General features: G+C 39.8%; 1 protein-coding gene across 2 annotated transcripts in view; it reads left to right on the top strand.

Moving 5' to 3' along the window:
• Positions 1-18,244, top strand: part of TBX15 (T-box transcription factor 15) — a 97,770-nt gene that overhangs the window by 51,232 nt on the left and 28,294 nt on the right. For both annotated transcript variants that reach the window (XM_074816799.1, XM_074816798.1), the window contains 2 exons: positions 7,482-7,695; positions 16,891-16,992. In XM_074816799.1, coding sequence (XP_074672900.1) covers positions 7,482-7,695; positions 16,891-16,992 — 316 coding nt within the window. The remainder of the gene's footprint in view (positions 1-7,481; positions 7,696-16,890; positions 16,993-18,244) is intronic.

Below are 18,244 nucleotides of genomic sequence, written 5' to 3'. Positions count from 1 at the left end.
TCCAGCTGCTTTGTACTTCTTTGCCAATACTGAGAAGCCATAAACCCAATTTAACTTGCTGGTTAAACCAGGTTTACAGCTGTTTTGCATTGCTGGAGTGGAACAGAGCAGCTGGAGCATACCAGTGAATCAGGGTGATTTTTTCTTTGCTGGGTCTTGTGTCCCTTTGTTGAGTCTTACATGGAATAAGCCAAGGCAGAGGCAGTCAGTTCTTGGCAGTGCACAGTCAAGTTGATGCAAGACTTGCAGTTAGAGCCAAAGCCACCACGTTTTTTTTTGTCTTTGTGTTTGTTTTTATATTCTCCTACTAGTTGTTTTTACCATGGGGATATAGATGTGTAATAATTCTGTGTCATACTGGCCTTATTATATTCAGTCTTTGTTTTGGTAAGGGCAGTCATCAGCTTGAGTGTATTTTACAAGTTATGCTGGCTCAAGTCATCTTACGAAAACACCTTATAAAATTATAATTCAGGAGGACGAAGAAGTCTTTAAGGTTAAAGTGCCAGAGGAATTCTTCACTTCAGAATCAGCTTGTCTCTCATTGATTTCACTGTGACTCTATCAGGTCTCTTTATTTGTCTATGTCACATTTTCCCATCTATACAACGTCTTCTAGTTTTTGTCTCTTTGAGTCTTGCTGATGTTAGTACCATTTTCTGCTGTGGTTTCATAAAAGAGTCTTAGGCTGAAAATTAATTACTCAAATGCTTGTTTTGGCTGTCTGAGATTGCACTGTAGCATGAGTATAGATAGATTTGGTTTGGACAAGCTTGTACTGTCTCCAGATCAGTAAATCCTGATATTGGTTGCAATTTGTAGCATTGTAGCACTAATGTAGTAATGATAAATATTATTGAGGGATAGACTAGATGATCTTTAAAAGGTCTCTTCCAACCCAAACCATTCTGTGACTCTATTAGCAGTAACAAACAGGTTACAAATTCTAGCTGTAGGTAATGCTGGAAAAAGGCATGATTAATGTAGTAGAGTATGGCAATGAATAGAAAACAGTTCAGGGGGATAAGGCAGCATATAAGAACACCTGTAGAACTATCTTTGTGTTATTTGTTGTGTGTAGCATGTGTATATGGTTACAATTACCTGGGAAGCATTTAGAAACTTTTGCCTTCAGCAAAAGCCAGATCAGCTGCATAAAATGCAACCATGCTAATCTGCATGGCTCTGTTGAACTCCAATTTGCTTCACCTCTGGTGCTCCTGCTGTCTTTGCCACAGCCAGGCTTCCTGTGTAATTTTGAAGTTACTGAGGTCTTTGTTTTAGCTTCTGCTCAAGTATTAGTTATCAGAGGAAAAGAGTTGTATACCTGAAATAGTTGCACCAGCAGCCACCACACCATGGCCAAAATGAACTTCCACTCTTCGAAACTGTTCTGACTTAATGAGTTTCTGTTTTTTCACTTTCATAGGGTTGTGACATTTTGTACCCAGATTCCAGTAACGTCACACTGCTATATGCATGGATCCTATGCTGCTGATTTTGTGGGGTAGCAGTAGCCTGTTTTAAAATTAGAAATCTGAAAAGAACCATGAGATCTGTCTGCAAACAGCAGCAAAAGAAGGTGTCCGCTCTGTTAATTTCAGCTGAGTTCACAGAGAAAACCCCCAAAACAGTGCCCTCCCCCAAATTTTCTTTGCCCATGCACATCCAGGATTTAGTACCTTCTTTGTAGTCTTTAGATTGCCAGCAAATTGACTGTAGGGGAGAGGGAAGGACCACCTGTTGCACTAAATGTTCGCAAACCTTGCAAACAAAAATAAACAGTTAAAAAAAAAAAAACCGTAACAGCTTGTAACAGCTGCCACATTCCACCCAAGAGAAATATTTATGCAAATGGAATCTGACAGGATCTACATGAGATATCTACACGTATGCAATCAAAAAAAAAAAAAAAAGAGGGAAAAAAAGAGAAAAAGAAAAAAGAGAAAGACATTAAGTGTTTTTGGGCTCCTATGGGTAGGCAGTGTTTTATGTATGTAATGTTTTTGACATTGTTCTCACTCCTGTAGTTTACATTCTTTGATACCTTGGAGTAAAACATTTGTTGGGTACATGAGCTACATGATATGGCCAAGGACTAAACTGAGCTCTTTTTGTTTTATTGGTTAAATAAGGGGAGCAGTATCCCTGCTGTGCTCCAGCTGCAGAGAAAATTCTGCTGAAGATTCATGTATGAAGTTGCTTAGAAAATTAATGTCTTTTAATGTCTCACATTAAAAGACTGATGAAAAAGTAGGGTATGTATATGAGTAATATTAGGCAGCTGAGTTGTAGAAAGAAGTCCAGCAGTAGCAGCTCACTGTTTTGTGTATGAGGGCTCTGATCCCAGGACACATAGTGTTGGTGCAGGAATCCGGTTGGGGTTATTTTCCGTCATTTTGGGGCACTCAGTAGGGATGCTGACCTCAGAGTCACCATGCTTGTGAGAATGGTGTTTTCCTTCCTATCTGCCAACAAGAAGCCTGGGAATTTGTGGATCAAAAGAAATTATGAGCTGAGGATTTTCAGGGCGATCTGGAGATAGTAGAAATGGGAAAGCGATTAAGAAAGAAAAAATCTGAACTAGTTTAATGTTCCTCTGTAATCTCAGCAATGGCCACGGTATCCCTGGGCAATCTGAAAGTGACCCTGTGGTCTTGTTGGCAGGCTCAAAGGTTGCTGGAAGTGCTGAGAAATTTCCTCTTCTCCAAGTGCAATAGGTTAAACTGCAGTAGCTGGGTATGTGGTCAGTGTGGTAAGAAGGGATGATAGGAAGCCATCCAACAGGGCGGTAGAAAGGGCACAGTGGCAGTGAAAGAGAGCTGTGCTGCAGGAGTTTTTTTGCACATTGAACCCACAGATCTTCTCCATGAACTTTTCAGTAGTGTTGCATGAGATAGTTTCAAGCTCCTTGAAATACAATGCTTGCAAGAGCCTGTCTGTTTTTGACAGATCAGGCCAAGTCCCATGGTCAAAAACACTTGGTCAGTCTGTTTGTCCAGCAAGTTGCCTGTAACAAGGGACAGTATTTTAGGAACCCTGTATTGTCTCTGGTGAGAATATATCAGCCTAGAGGAGTTAAGAACTGACATTCCTCTGTGATTAGTGGGTCCTTCTCTGCACAGACTAAAATGGCTGTGTTTTCTTCTGGTTATACATCACTCCATAGAAGAGCAGAAATAATTGGTGGAAACAACAGAAAAAAAAAGAACATAAGGAATGAGCAAGAGTGGAAATGGATGGTTTTAGAACAGAAGGGGGAAAAGAAAGGGGCAGAGTGATACAAACTGTGCAGTCAGCAGGAGCTTTGGAGGTATTCACCTCAGTAGCTATGGTATGGCAGGGAGGGCCCTTCTTCAAGCAGACAGGTGAGGGGAAGGACTTTGTAGAGAAAAGTAGGTAAGATCAGAAAATGCAAGTTCATCCATGCCCATAAAAGCAATGAGGAACATTTTGATGTGAGACTGTCTCAACTGAAAGTCCAGTGGAATACCGTAGGTTTAGATATCTCAGTTGCACCTACTTCTACTTTTGCTAGTTACCAGCAATGATGAGCTTGGTTTTGAAATATCCTTTCTCAAAGACTACGCTACCCTAGCAAGAGAAAACCATAAAACTCTTTTAATTGCCATTTGCCTAGCATATGTCAAAAGTGGCATGGATTGCAACCTAACATGGCACCATAGAACCAACATTCATATGGCAATAGTCTGATAAGGTCTCCTAACTCTGAAAGGAAGTTACTGCATGGTGGGGTCTGCATTTCCCTGTGGCTGGACTTAGAATTCAGCATGTGGGCTTTTGTACAAGGCACCTCTTTAAGGAAAGGCAAATAATCTTATCTTGTCACTTTGGGGCTAAAAAAAAATATAGAAGGTTTATCTTCCTTAGAAATCCTTCTTCTTCAGAAATCCTTGTCCTTCAGTCAGACACAATATGTAGTACCAGCCACAATCTGCACCTCAGGATGTTCATAGACATGTTCTCTTTTGTTGGCGCTTCAGGAGCTATTCCCTAATTCCCATCTGCTTACATCAACGTAAAGTAGAAGTAATGTCTTTGAGCTTAGCAAAGTTGCACTCCACCAAAGCTGTTGCATGAAGAAAGCCAAGCTCCCAGTTCCCAGAAGAAAACTCAGATCTTCTTCCTGTTTTGTTTCATTGTGAGCAAGTATGTGCAGCAGAGTGGCTTGAGCTGTGCTAGCTGCCAGCCCCCACAATTAATTACTACATATTGAGACTGGTTCACTCTGCACCCCTCTGTATGTTGCTCACTTACAGATGTTGACACCTGTCTCTTGATTAGTTCAGAATCCTAACACATGCAGAGAACTCTAGTTAAGAGTCACAGAGTCTTATGCAGCTGGATGTCATTAGGGATGATTTTCATATGTCAGATGCACTTAAATTTCCCCAAATTCTCTGGGTCTGGAATGAAGTCAGTGTCTCCAACTGGATGACACCATTCAGGAGAGTTTAGCTCAGGAAAAGCTGAAGAAAACACAAAAGCCATCTCAATGCCTACTGAGAGTGAACTAAGAGCAGCAACACTAGTGACTCTCCCTCTCCCATTTCCAAAATTGGAGGAAGGAGATATAATTGCTGCACTAATTTGGGGGTAATTATAACTCATATTTCAGGGTACAAAAATTAGTCCTTGGAAGAAAAACAAGTTCTTTCCTCCTTTGTGTGGTACTGCATGGTTGGGTAGATACTGGCTAGTGAATTCCTTTTGCAATTTTTGATTTGTGCCAGCATGGCAAATTATATCCAAGGTTGTGCCTCTCCTTCCACTTCCATCATTGTCAAAAAATCCCTCCAAAAGTCTGTAAAGTCAGTGGAGTGATATCAGCATAAAATCAGTGAGAGGGAGCTTACGCCTCTGATATTTAATTTTCTGCAGCATGTAATTCCAGTCAATTTCCGGGGATCCCCAAGGCTCCAACCACATGCCCAGTTTGAAAGGCTGTCCAGGAAATGCTAGAATGATGCGGGGACAACATCTAGCCAAGTGCCATCTGTTGGCCATTTACCATACTGCTTCAGGGATGCACGGAGTTTGAGTGCCTGAACCAAACACAGGTGATATGTCCTAAACCTGTCTCTTTAGATTCAAACCGGTGGGTTGGTACCTCATTTCGGGAGGAGGACTCCATAATGGAAGCTTTTCCCTAGGTCCAGTCTCTTCAGACTCCCAGTATAGTTTACCTTTACTTTCTTAGGACCTCAAAGAAGATGTAAGACTTTTGGTTAATGGTTCAGCACATGAGTAAATATACAAAAAAATCTTACTGTGATTTGTGAAGCATATTCTTGCTTTTTGTTGAAGGATAAAGTGATTAACCATCACTAGGAAAACAAATGTCCTTAGCACTCAGGCTTATCCTCTCCAGCACTCTGAGATGGAATAATTTGAGCAAGAGGAAGCAGATAAGTATCACTTTGCTCCAGCATCACTGGACTCCTGAGGCACAGAGCAAATGTCTCGGCCCCTTTGTACTCCTAGATTGATTCTCTGTCTTGTGACAGAACCCCAGCAGGTTATCTCATCTTGTCTTGAATCATCTCGTGTCTAGGATATCAATTTTGGGTGTGATACTGGTCTCCAGGTAACAATCCTCTGTTGGTAGGTTTAGAGGGATGGATCTGTTATTGCTTCAGCCCAACTTGGAAGTCAGTGGGAGACATAAAGAACTCCATATTCAAAATGGATTGGGAGCAATACATACTGAACCTTTCTAATGTCCTACAGAATTGCTACATTGTACTGGCAGATTATCTGAATCATTGGCAAAGTTTACTGAAAATGTCCTTCAAACAAAATGTCCACTACCCAATGACATATCACCTAGGGTTCTCACAGAAGATAAATGCTTCCTGATGGCACCTGGGGCTGGAAGTTTCTCATATACTATCAGCCAAACAGATTATGTTTGTGCCACTGTGGCAGTATGAATTTTCCAGAAATGTTTCCCTGTTGCAAGAGGTGGGGGTGGTGGTTCTGCAGGTGACATCTTCAACCCCAGCCTCTTCTTAACTATTGCCCTCTGCAGTGATGTGCAAGCTGCTCCAGGAAACATTGTCTCTCAGAAATACTGTAAATCTGAGACTCAGTCTGCATGACCTCAGGGTTATTAAACAGTTTCTGGTATTTGCTTGGTATGGAAGGAATTTTAGCTGGGGTGATTTAATCACATTTTTAACACAGATAGTTACTTTTTGTCTCCTCAAGTTTCCCCAGCAGAGGTATCTCTTTCTTGAAGTGCAGAGAATACATATAAATAGCTGTTTCATTCCTTCAATGAGATGCTTGTACTTGTGTGATCAATGAGGACACTCTATTGTTTCTGTATCTTCTTTGAAATCCACAGAGCTCTTCTTGAGCCACTTGACCAAGTGCTTCACTCATTTTATTCATCTGTCAATCATCTATATAATACTAGTGCCAATTTGTTAAAAATCAAGTTCAAAACCTAAACACCTTGCTTTGCAGAATGTATTGTGAATTATTTTGATGCTGTGTGAGTGTGCAGCCTGTTGCAAAATAACACTGCTATTTGCAAAATTCCATCATAACCCTACCTTATGAGAACTAAGACCATGTATATACCATGCCTGCCTAATACATACATGACATATTTTTGCAAGGAAATGGCCATCTGACTCAACATGCCAACTTGGCCTTTTAAACTAGTCCAACCTCATTTTTTTGTTTGTTTGCTTATTTTTTGAGCAAGCTTTCTTCTTCTTCTTCTCCCCCCCCCATAGAGACGTGGTTGTCTCATATTCTCTTTTCTGCAGTTTGCTTCAGTTGCTTTCCTCAGTAACATATTCCATATGTTTACTATCTCCTCTTTTTGTCCTTCAGTAGCCTAGAGCATTTTCCGCACTAAAAGCTGCGTGGTTATTTTCCCAGGAAATATCATTGTTCCAAAGAAGATATTATAGGAGCAAATAAAAGACATTTCCAAAATGGTGCTGCCAAATAGCAAAATAAAAAAATGCTCATTATTTTTGATGACAAGCATATTAAAAGGAAAAAAATGTGTTGTTTAAAAATAGCCAACTCTTCAATAGTAGTGCGGGAGGATATTCAATTAAACGGAATGTAGTTTTCCAGTGAGCCCATCTAATCTTGGATTGAAACTATGGGTTGAATTAATTTTTTTTTCATTTCTATTTTTTTAATCTATATTTTGTACTCCATTCCCAGCATTGTTTGTTGCTATTTATATTTTATGTTGAATCCTTTTTTCAGCTGTTTCTAAAACTTTACAAAAATGCCAGATGTCATGTTGGAAACCCAAGGCCCCACATCAGGCCATAAATCACAACAAACCATAAATATATATGTGTGTTTATATATATAAAAGGCCATTGTACTGTTCTTTAGCACTTCCCTTGTTGGCTTTCCTCTTCCCTCCCTTTACCACTCACAGCAGGTAGAACTGAAGTCTCTTACCTGGCATGTTTACTTTGCAGACTCAGAGCAGAGCACTGGGTCAGACACAGAAGTGCTGGCAGAAAGGACGTCCTGCTCATTTGGCTCCCATTCTGACCTTACATCCGGTGGCTCAGGCCCTCAGCCTCCTCCACCTTCATCCATGGAAGAGATCCAGGTAGAGCTGCAGTGTGCTGACCTCTGGAAAAGATTTCATGATATTGGGACAGAGATGATCATCACAAAAGCAGGCAGGTAAGAGATCTTTGACTTTCCATCTAGTTAAAAAAAAAAAAAAAGATCATAACAAAACTATTTTTTTTTTTTTAAGAAAGAATCCCTTTTTATCTTCTTGATAAACCAAAGGAATAAATATGCAGGAAAAATTAAATGGCTGACAGTTTCACAGCTGTATCTCCTACTAGCTTTCTTAAGACAGGTAAAGTTGTTTCATATTGCTTGAATCAGTGGCTCCAAAGGAAAACTGGCAGCTGCAGGAAACTGTTGAGGATAATCTTTCCTTTGAGCAAATAAGTCAGGAAATGATTATTGTACTGCTGGCTGTACTGAATTTAAGATGAGTTATGAGTTTGGGGGTGAGCCATTTGAATTTCCTTTCAAGTTCCTATAGCACTTCATGATCCAGTTGACTTAATCTCAAATATAGTGAAATTCAAACTCACCTTTGCACCAAATGAATATCTTCCTGCAATTCTAAATAGATAAAATATTAATGACTTCCTGTATAAAAAATGTGCAGGTTTAATGTTTCCCTCTGCTATTGCAATGGATACCACATCAGCTGAGGTTGGGAAGAGTCACTAATAAGAGTTTTTTTTAAAAAGAATACCTCACCCTGTCATGCTGTTAGTCAAGGGTAAGATCTTCATTGCTGTCTACTATTAAAAAATGGCTAGAAATCTGTTCGCCAAAACACAACCTGAAGCTAGTTGTAAGTTTCTAGATACCTCAAACTAGGACTTTCAGCCATGTTTGTGTTAACATAATGTTCCTGACTTCCACCTCATGCCGTTTTAAGGCCGATTGATGCTGTGAAGGAAGTCAGGACCATGGACAGAGCCGATTAAAGCGAAGAAACCACGTGACTGTCCCAGGAGCTGTTCTGCCCCTTCCGCAGGCCTGCAGAAGGGAATTTTCCCCAAGTTTTGGGGAAAAACCACGGTGCTCTATTGTTTATAATTTTGTTTCACGTCTGCACTCCCAGAATTTGCCAGAACAGCTAGACTTGTTGTTTCACGTTCTTGTGAAGTGAGCGCTATTGCTCAGTAGTCCCAAGAAGTCCAGATAATTTGAGGAAAGTTTTATCAGACAAACAACCCAGATTATCCCTGAAGAAGATTATCAGAACCAGGTTAGCTCCCGGTTTTAGATATATGATCTCATTGACACAGGAAGCATCTTGCATCAGTACAGAGTGGGCTGTGGTTTTTGCCCTTCTGCTTCAAATGGAAGAGGCAAGTAATGGGAATTATAACACTGGTTACTATACAACACTTTTTCTCTGAAGATGTCAAAGGAGATGCAGAGAAAATTATTATTTTCCTCTTTTTATAGGGAGTGAAATTGAGATCTAAACAGATTAAGTGATCTGTCCAGCATCATTAAATATGACACTGGCAGAATCAAGTTCCTTGCTTCTGACTTTGTTGTCCTGGTGCCTGGGCCATGTTGTCTCAGAAAATTGAAATATAATGTTAACTGTTGGATTACCTACAATTAATTCTTTTATGATACATGGAGTAAATAGACTTAACAGCAGCATAAATATCTTGAAGTCCACCAACACCAATTCACACTAAAATGCCCAGAGCTTAGTGGTATGAAGATGATCTCAGCAGCTCACACATTTCTGAATGAAGTAGGTGACCTTTCTGGGATCTTAAAAAGCCATAGCCTGATTACAAAAAAAGTCACCAAAAAAGTTGCAACATCAATGTCACTGCAATTTTGCAAATAGTTCAACACAACTTCTCACAAAAGCCTTGACAGCATTGGCAGGGGTCCTGGAGAAGAAGGGTTCATAGAAAAAAACAGTGAAATATTCTGTGAAGATAGAACATAATGAAATTAAATACTTTGGATCAGTTCAAAAAATGAAAAATTTCTATTTGGTCAGACTGATGTATGTATACAAAAACCATTTTGTAGTTCCTTAAAAGTCTTTAAGAAATTACAATATTGAATACATTGCTTTTTAAAAAAAAAACCCAACTTTTTGTTGGAATTTGTCATCTGCTGTCTTCAAGCTATAAACTCTTATTTGTTGACTGGAACTATATATCTTGACACTTTTGATATAAAACTTTTGTTCTGACATCTATGAATTGAAATGTTTCATGTCAGCAATGGTTCATGGAACTTGCCATTCATGTTGCCTTTCTGACAAATATGGCTTCCCACATCACATATCATCATAACAAACAATAGATACATATACCTAATTACACAGTAATAAGAGGAAGCTAATTAAAAATTATTGTGAGATGTACATAGTTCCTTCCATGTGGGTACATGATGCGGCTGAAGTACAATTTCAGTGAAGAACCATGCCAAGAATAATGAGCCCCATTTAATAAAGAAGCATCCCAAAACTAAACATTCAGATTCTCTTCCCCCTCCTGATCTTTTCTTTTTGTTTCAACCTGGCCCCAAATAAAAAAAAAAATTGCTTATATCTTTACATTTTGGCTCAAAGATTTTGGTTTTCCTGTTTTGGAGGAGAGGTCTCTATACTCTCTGAAAAACCTTGGTCTGAATTTTCTGATTCTGAATATGTCTTTCCTTGTTTATGCAACTGTCAGAGGTGTTTAATAGCATATGTTAAGAAAGAAGGACACCCTAACTTTATTTTAAGGAGTCCAATACAATACGTATTTCCATAATTTTTAGTAGGGAATAGACATAGGGAAACCTGTAATGACTGTAAAGAATATTTTTCTTTCCAAGATTTTTTTCTGTAACACCATTAACAGAATTCTTAAGTGCCTTTGCAAGCTCCAATGTCAATAATTTTTCCAGTTACAAAAGACCATGTATCACAATACAGAGTTATAACTTACTGTGCAAATGATTCTTTACAATCCTAAATAATATTCTTTCTCTCTGAAAGGAGATGTTTATCATTACTTGAGTCCTGATGGCCAAGTGGCTCATCACTGGCCGCCCACACAAAATCTGTATAGCTACTAAATATATATATTTTTTCTGCTTAATGATGCTCTTCTCCAGAAGTGATGTTAACAGTATTGGAGGGAATTTTTTTTTCCTGCTGATTACATTTGTAGGTTAACCATTGAAAAGCATAATGAAGAGTTGGGCAGTTTCTTTAGGTCGTACTTCTGTATTGGGAATGGCCCTTTGAGATATGATAAAATTAATAAATTAAATATTTAACCTCTCAAGTTAAACATTTTTCTTTCAGAGAGGATGTGTCTGTGACGGGTGAGAGCTGAGTCTAACAGTCCTGCTTCTCCATATGGGATGCATGGTGAATTCCATAGATTAGACTATGATTTCTGGCAAAAATAACAGAACTGGTGTTATTTCCTGTAGATTTCCTACTACTTATCAAAATTGTGAGAGATGCACAGTGTAATTTGCAACTTCTTCCTTCCCCTGGGAAGATTTTTCTCTTCTTGTTGCTTTCTCTTTGGAAACCCTGTTTTGGGTCCTGTGAGGCCTTCTTGTTTTGAAAGCCATTATAATTACAGACGCAGTTGCCTATAACTACAGCTGCTCCTTAATTTTCTGTGACTCTTAAGGCACCGCTTCGTTCCTGCCTGACCCCACAATGTCTTTCTGCTCTTACTTTGTAATGCTAGTTTCTAACCTAGGTTATCATTTCAAACGTATTTCTGGAGCTATATCCTGCCTACGTCAGGCCTACTACGCTTTTTAACTTTCAGACTCCCACTCCCACTCACATTTAATTCTACTTGTCTTTTCTTTTCTCGATGCTATATTTATAGATGTCTTTTTTTGTCTGTTTCCATAAACCTACTTCAGTCCTCTTAGAACTTTTCCTTTCTTCCTTTCCATCAGAATGTTTTTATTCAGAATTTAATAAGATGCTTATAACAAAACTCCTTTGTTCTTTGTGCTAAAGATGCAAATGGCTTTCTGTCAGGTGCAACACATTCAAATCTGCAATCACCTTTATCTCCTTTTTGTGTGAAAGGCAATCTTTCTGCACAAAATAAATTCAACTTAAGCTCCAGGTCATACTGATTTAAGCAACTAGACCTAAACCCATCTTGAACTCTTTTCCACTACTCTCCTTCACCAACAGTGATCATGCATGTACCCTGGCAACATCAGCAGAGGAATTTGAGTCCCTCCCCACACCCCTAGCTGAAGTCAATGGTCACCTGAGCTGCAGGGGTAACTGTTAGGTGACTGCTGTATAAAAGTGCTGCCCAAAGTGGGAAGTGATTTGCACTTAGCACTGGGGAAATACACTATAAATCTTGCTTGGAGTATTGTTCTGGAAGGGAAACACTGACTACTGTTTAGGGAGGTGATTATATGAGTGTGACCACACACACAAACACAGCCAGGAGGTGTTCCTCTGCAGACCCAGGTTCTACCTGTCACAGAGCCAGGATCTCATCTCAACAGTGAGGGAAATTATCTCATCTGTCATATTATAGTTATCATATCTCTATTGTGGGATGGCTCCAACCTATGTGCTGAGGCCAGGCTCAGTAATAAGAGTGGAAAAAACTAATGGTGAGTGGAACAGGTGATCTTGCCCTGTCTTGACTCCTCTGTGCCTCCTGATAGGTTGAATGGTTGTCTGGAGTTTCTTTGCTTCCCTGAAACCATGAATCTGAGTTGTTTGAAACATGTACTAGGGGCTGTTTACATTACCAAATTTTTTTTTTTTTTTTATCTCCAGTGGAAGGAAGGAAGGGTCCCACAGTGCTCTTCAGTTAGAAACAGCAGCAGGATTTTGTTGCAAAGCTCTGTTGATGCTGAAGGGGCCCATGGAGAGGACTTCTCGAAGTGAGGGCTGGCAGGCTACAGCTACCAAAGTGCCACCCAGAGGTCCTGGTTCAGTGGGCCAGATAAGAGTTCTTCGGCTTCCAGGAAAAAAGTGCCCTTTGGGAGCTACTGAAAAGATCTGCTGGCCTCCCTATCCCTCATAAACAATACATTCTTTGCTCCCAGACCCTGCCCTCAGCCTTTTCTCTCAACACAAACATCTCCTCTACATGATCCCACTCTGCAGAGGGAAACAGAAAGGCATTCCTCCCTTGCCTTGCCTTGCCTTGCCTTGCCTTGCCTTGCCTTGCCTTGCCTTGCCTTGCCTTTCTTTCCCTTCCCTCATTTTCACTTATCACAGGTTTGTTTTTATGAAGAAATATATATGTGGCACCAGTCTTAAATGCAGGGAAATATGAGGTATAAAATAGCAATGATAACCTCAGGCTGCCCTGTAAACTCATGCACATTGTAAACACCATGCACACTTAATCTGCAAACCTAAATCAGATTATTTTGCAGTGTTTCTCAATCAGATTTTTTTATGACTGGGAAATGACTACTCTGTTGCTGTCAATGGACAAATTGTCTTTTGCTACAATTGAAGAGCACATCCGTTCATTTTAGGGTTTGTATTTAGCAGATGTCACCCTTAGGCAAATTTAATCTTGTTTAAGTTAAGTTGTTTCTTACGCAGAGCATAAATCATTACATTAAACAGGCATGAAAACTGTACAGTAAATTGTGTCAGGCCTTTTAAACTCTCATCTGACTTCTGCTCACTAAGCTGTCTCTACAGGAGTATTTCCAATGTCTGAAGAGCTTCAAGGAATTTTAATTTTTATCCCCTAATGGGGAATTGCCCTCTATAAAATTAAGCTGTGAAACAAAGAATGAATTTATGTTGGAAGGGATTTTTGGAGGTCACCTGGCCCATGCCTCCACTCAGAGCAGGCCAACTTTGAAGACAGATCCAATTTGACACAAGCTTCATATGTGCTGATTCAAGGGTCAGAGGCAACAGTTGGGACTTTGAGACTCCCAAGGGTTAGAAACTGAAGCTTTATGCTATTGGGGGAAAAAAAAATCCAGTTTGGGGATATACCTGTGATCCTCCTTCTTTAAACAGTTTTCACAAAGGAAAATTGAGCTATATTTTTGTGTTAAATGAAAATTTTAAACAACAACAACAAAATAATGCTGGCTGCCACAATCTAGTGACTTCTTTCTATTGCTGAAAGTTCCTAAACATGGTTCTTAATATATGTGCTGACAAATACTATTTTAATCAAATTTTAGAGAGCTTTGTATATAATTAATTTTCTTCACATTCAGAGTTTCATAAACTTAATTCTCATTATGGAAGGAGATGGGAATTCAGTAGACTGAGGTACATGGTTATTACAAAAATGCTTTTTAAAAAACTTTTAAGTGATCCTAAAATAATTGTAATAACTTATTTCATATCACATCATATTTCCCCTGAAAGGGTACTGTGTGTAAATTCACAGTCTAAGTTTAGGAAGACCGTTTTCCTGCTGAGTGGTAAAGTTGACATATAAATAACTTGATCATCCCAAACTGCTGCTGATATAAAACCTCCTGAAATCTATCAGATGTCGTCACGTGTTTCCTATGAAAACAGACAGCCCTCGTGTCTGTAGCTGTTGTCTATAAAGTTAGCTGATATCTTTCTAGATGAAAGGTTCTTGACTGTTTATTAATACAGTCATACTCAAATGGCCTGAATTCCTTCCAAACCTTCAAGCCTCCCATTTTCTATAGGGCTGGTGCCTCTGGGGAGCCAAGAGCCAGCCAAGAGGAAACCCAGAGCACAGGGACTTAGCCAGGATTATACCTGAGTACATCCCTAAATTGCCACTGTTTGCCTCTGCCTTTTCCATTTTCCCCTTTCCACACAGCAGCACTGTTGGAGACCTGCTGTGACAATTCCAGGCCACATCCTTATAGTAAAGAAACCTGAGTTACTCTTACATCCCCTGAAAAAGAAAAAAAGTAATAATTTACAAAACTTTAAAAGTACACTTAAACCTTAGAGAAAGCAGTGGGATCAGCGGAGCTCTCTCCGATCATTTTAGAGATTAGCCTCTAAGCCTGCTGAATGGTCTGTGGTAATCTTTTACAAGGTATTTCATAAGCAAACAACCCCACAGGCTATATGCAACTTTACACGGGGCTGCAGATTCAGAGAGAGCTTCTTGGGACATGCAGCGTTCAATTTTCCCAATACAGTGCACAGACTTAGACCCAAAGAGACTCAGATTTAATCCTGGGTTTCTCATCAACCCTCTGAAACATGACCTACCTCTTAAGCTGCTCCCAAGCCACTTCTCTCCAATTAAGGAAAGCTGGACTGTAAAATGCCACATCCGGTACCCATTTGGCTTGGCAGATTTAATGAGCCATTGTGGTAGAAAAAAGGTAATGCCCTCAAGACACTGAAGACTAATCCATTATTCCTTTCCCCCCCCCCCCCCAAATCATTCAACTAGCACACTCACACTATTAGTTGCACAAATGTGCTCTCTCCTTGAAGGGTTTCTGCAGACAATTTTTCTGACAGTTTTATGTCTCTCATAACTGTGGGTAGTCGTGCCCCAGCAACTGTGGGGTGGTGCTTTCCCTGCCCCCCATGAGAAATGCCTGTTTCTAAGGCAGATGCAGTTACTAATAAGTCAGAACTTTACTTCTTGGTGGCCTGAAATGGAAGAACTGCGGGTAGGGTGAAGGCTGAGCACCAACCTTCTCCTTCCCACCGTCTTCTGCAAGTAGGTATACGTGGCCTGGATGGGAAAGAATAAAATAGCTTCTCATGGTTACATCCCTTCAGTGCAAAGTTCTAAAGACATGTTTGGAGATCTTGACATAAGCTTTCTTGTTTTCTTCCTCCTTCAGGCTGTGTCCACTGGTAATACTTTGAGAAACAAAAATATTGGGAGGAGGTCTAAATCTTCTCTGACATTTCACTGCTCCTTACTAAATAGAAAGGAAAGTGTCTTGATGGTTTCCAGGGATGGACCCTAGAAACAGTGGACAAACATTTCTTGTACACTTTTCCACAATTCTGGCATTGTGATTTTAAATTCCCCTTTAATATCCTCCTGCCATCCCAACTACCCTCATTCCATAAAGATATATCTATTTATCAGAGGAGCAGAATGTAGTTTCATATGAGCATCCAGTACATTCAGCGTTTCTCCTACCAAAGCTCTGTATCTTCTGGGCAGAAGTCATGCAATCGAGTAACACCATCCTGTAGGACCTCAGCTCAAGATTTTCTCCAATAAAGGCTGAGAAGCCACTCAGGTAGAGCTCAGGTTTGAGTTAATAGTCAGTGAAACAACACAGGATTTCTTTCAGCGCTCTGCTGCTCATTTCCTTTCACCCAGTTCTGCTCCTCAGATTTTATGAAGATGTTAAAACACTGCATTAGTTGCAAATATAATATGGCATAAACAATTCAGCTCAGCATGCTGAGGAAAGTGTAGAATGGCAACTGGACTATTGGCAACCAGAAAATTTTTAAGGAGAAATTATGCCATAGCCACACTAACACTGACATGCTTTGAGGTTAACATTGCTGTTCTCTTCTGAAATAACTACCTAGCTACAAACACCTCCAGAACAGTGACTAGTGCACAGCAGAGTTAAACTTGTGCTCAGACAGGAAAAGAGAGGCTGGGAATTGATTCTTGCTGGTGTAAAGTTTCATAACTTGCCTATTAGGAGAAAATGCTTAAGACAGATCTGGATCATATGATGTAGAAAAAGCAACACTTATTAAAAAGATTGCACAAAATACTACCAGGACTTCAAGGAAACCATGATGACAATGCTAGTGTTTCTGTTAAATGTGAAATATGTGCCTAATAAGTAGACTAATTTGAGGGACATTTTTTCTTAAATAACTATAAACATAAGAATGAGAGGATCTTTCAAGATGATGGATTTGCTTTAAATATTACTCCAGTACTATCAAACTCTATACTGAAATGTTATTTTCACAAAAAAGAGAACTAAAGTGATCCTGTGTTTAATGGAATATGAGAGAATAATTATAGATGGATGGCCAGCAGGAAAAACAGCAGGAAGGATGTACACTGCCCACCCTAGAAAGGCCTAGAGAGGACATTTTGTGTGGAGCATAGCAGAACTGTCTGATAGGAGCTGGGAACAGAATGCTCGACTAGGAGTGTTTTACTTTTACCCACAGGTTGTTATCCTGCTACACCTTTTCTTAAGTGGTAAAAATTTGAAGATTCAAACCACTGCCAGCAGAGCCTTTGCTACCCACACCAAGCCCAGAGGAGTCATGCCAAGAGCTGGGCTGTGTAAAGTAGCGTACTCCTGGTGTCAGAGACAGGTCTAAGAAGCCCCTTCAGCTCCTTTATTCACCATTTTCTTCGTTATTTCTACTTTTCCTAGGAGAATGTTTCCAGCCATGAGAGTGAAAATTACAGGCTTGGATCCCCACCAACAGTATTATATTGCCATGGACATTGTGCCTGTGGATAACAAGAGATACAGGTAAACGTTTTAGGTGCAGAGGTAGGAACCTTGTGATAACTCGCTGTCAGTGACAGAAGAGGAAAGACACATGCCACTATGCACCATTGCAAAGGTGTGCTGGAGGACACCATCTTGATTGACACCAACGTAGTTGATTTGACCAGAATTGTGAGATACAAACCCAGATGTTGAATACACGCTCTTGCACTTCTGGATTGAAATCTTGCTCTTTTCAAATAGCAGTTTTTAATAGGGGAAATCCATAGCATACATTTCACAATTGATGTGATTAACAATGACTGTCTGAGGGAACTGATAACTGGAGTTATCAATGGGGAGTCTGGAGCCTCTCAAATTATTTCAGCAAGAAAGGAATGGGCAAGTAGAAGCTGAACTAAGGTGGGCACCTCCAGTTTGGCCTGAAATGAATTGCGTGATTTTTGTTTTAAAAGAGTTCACTGTCCAGCACAGCAGCCACAGGGGATATAGGCCCTGACCTACAGTGTGGAGCCATTAAGAAACTCTCTGGTGAATCTTCACCACTAAGCTGAAAGACAAGAAGAAGTGATTTTTCTGATATTAATGGGCTTCTGATCCTAAAAAGTAGTCTGGAAAACCCATGGTCCTCTGCATCCCAGAAAACTATCCAGACAGAGGCGATTTATCTATACTCATTAAAAGACCCCTGAGAGCAGGTCTTTTCCCCAGATAGTCTTGACTGAACCACATTTCAAGGATTCAAGAATTGATCCTCTGCTTCAAATACTAAATATTACATTTTTGCTCTCAGACTGTGCAGTGTTTCTCAGGAAAATGCTTTTCCTGGGAAGCATCAAGGTAGTGTCTTATACTCAGCTAAATGTTTTTCCGCTTTCTTTGAGTATGGTTCTGAACAGCAATAATGTTGAAAATAAATATGTTGTCTTACACTTTGTTTCTCTTTGTTAGCTTCTGTAGCAATATCGAGCAAACTAACAGTGAAAGGAACAGATTTATTTTTTTTTTTTTGGTTTTCTTATGAAAGTACAGGAAATGAGTCACTGTAGGTAAGGACTGAAATAGCTTAGTAGAGCTGAGTAGAGACCCAATGAGGGGCAGCACAGGGCAGCACAACTCAGAGACATTAGCAGGACTGTTTGTGAAATGCTGTAGGCTGAAGGAGCCACAGGACAGAAAGAAAAAAAGTGTCTAGGCAAATTTTATGGTAGAGAAATTTATGGCATATATAGAATGGCTAGATCAGGAACACAAAATTTTACAAAAGACCAGG

The sequence above is a fragment of the Strix aluco genome, chromosome 2 (genome assembly GCF_031877795.1).
Source record: "Strix aluco isolate bStrAlu1 chromosome 2, bStrAlu1.hap1, whole genome shotgun sequence".
Taxonomy (NCBI): Eukaryota; Metazoa; Chordata; class Aves; order Strigiformes; family Strigidae; genus Strix; species Strix aluco.
Note: the sequence above shows the minus strand (reverse complement) of the source record. Positions and strands in the feature narration are given on the sequence as shown.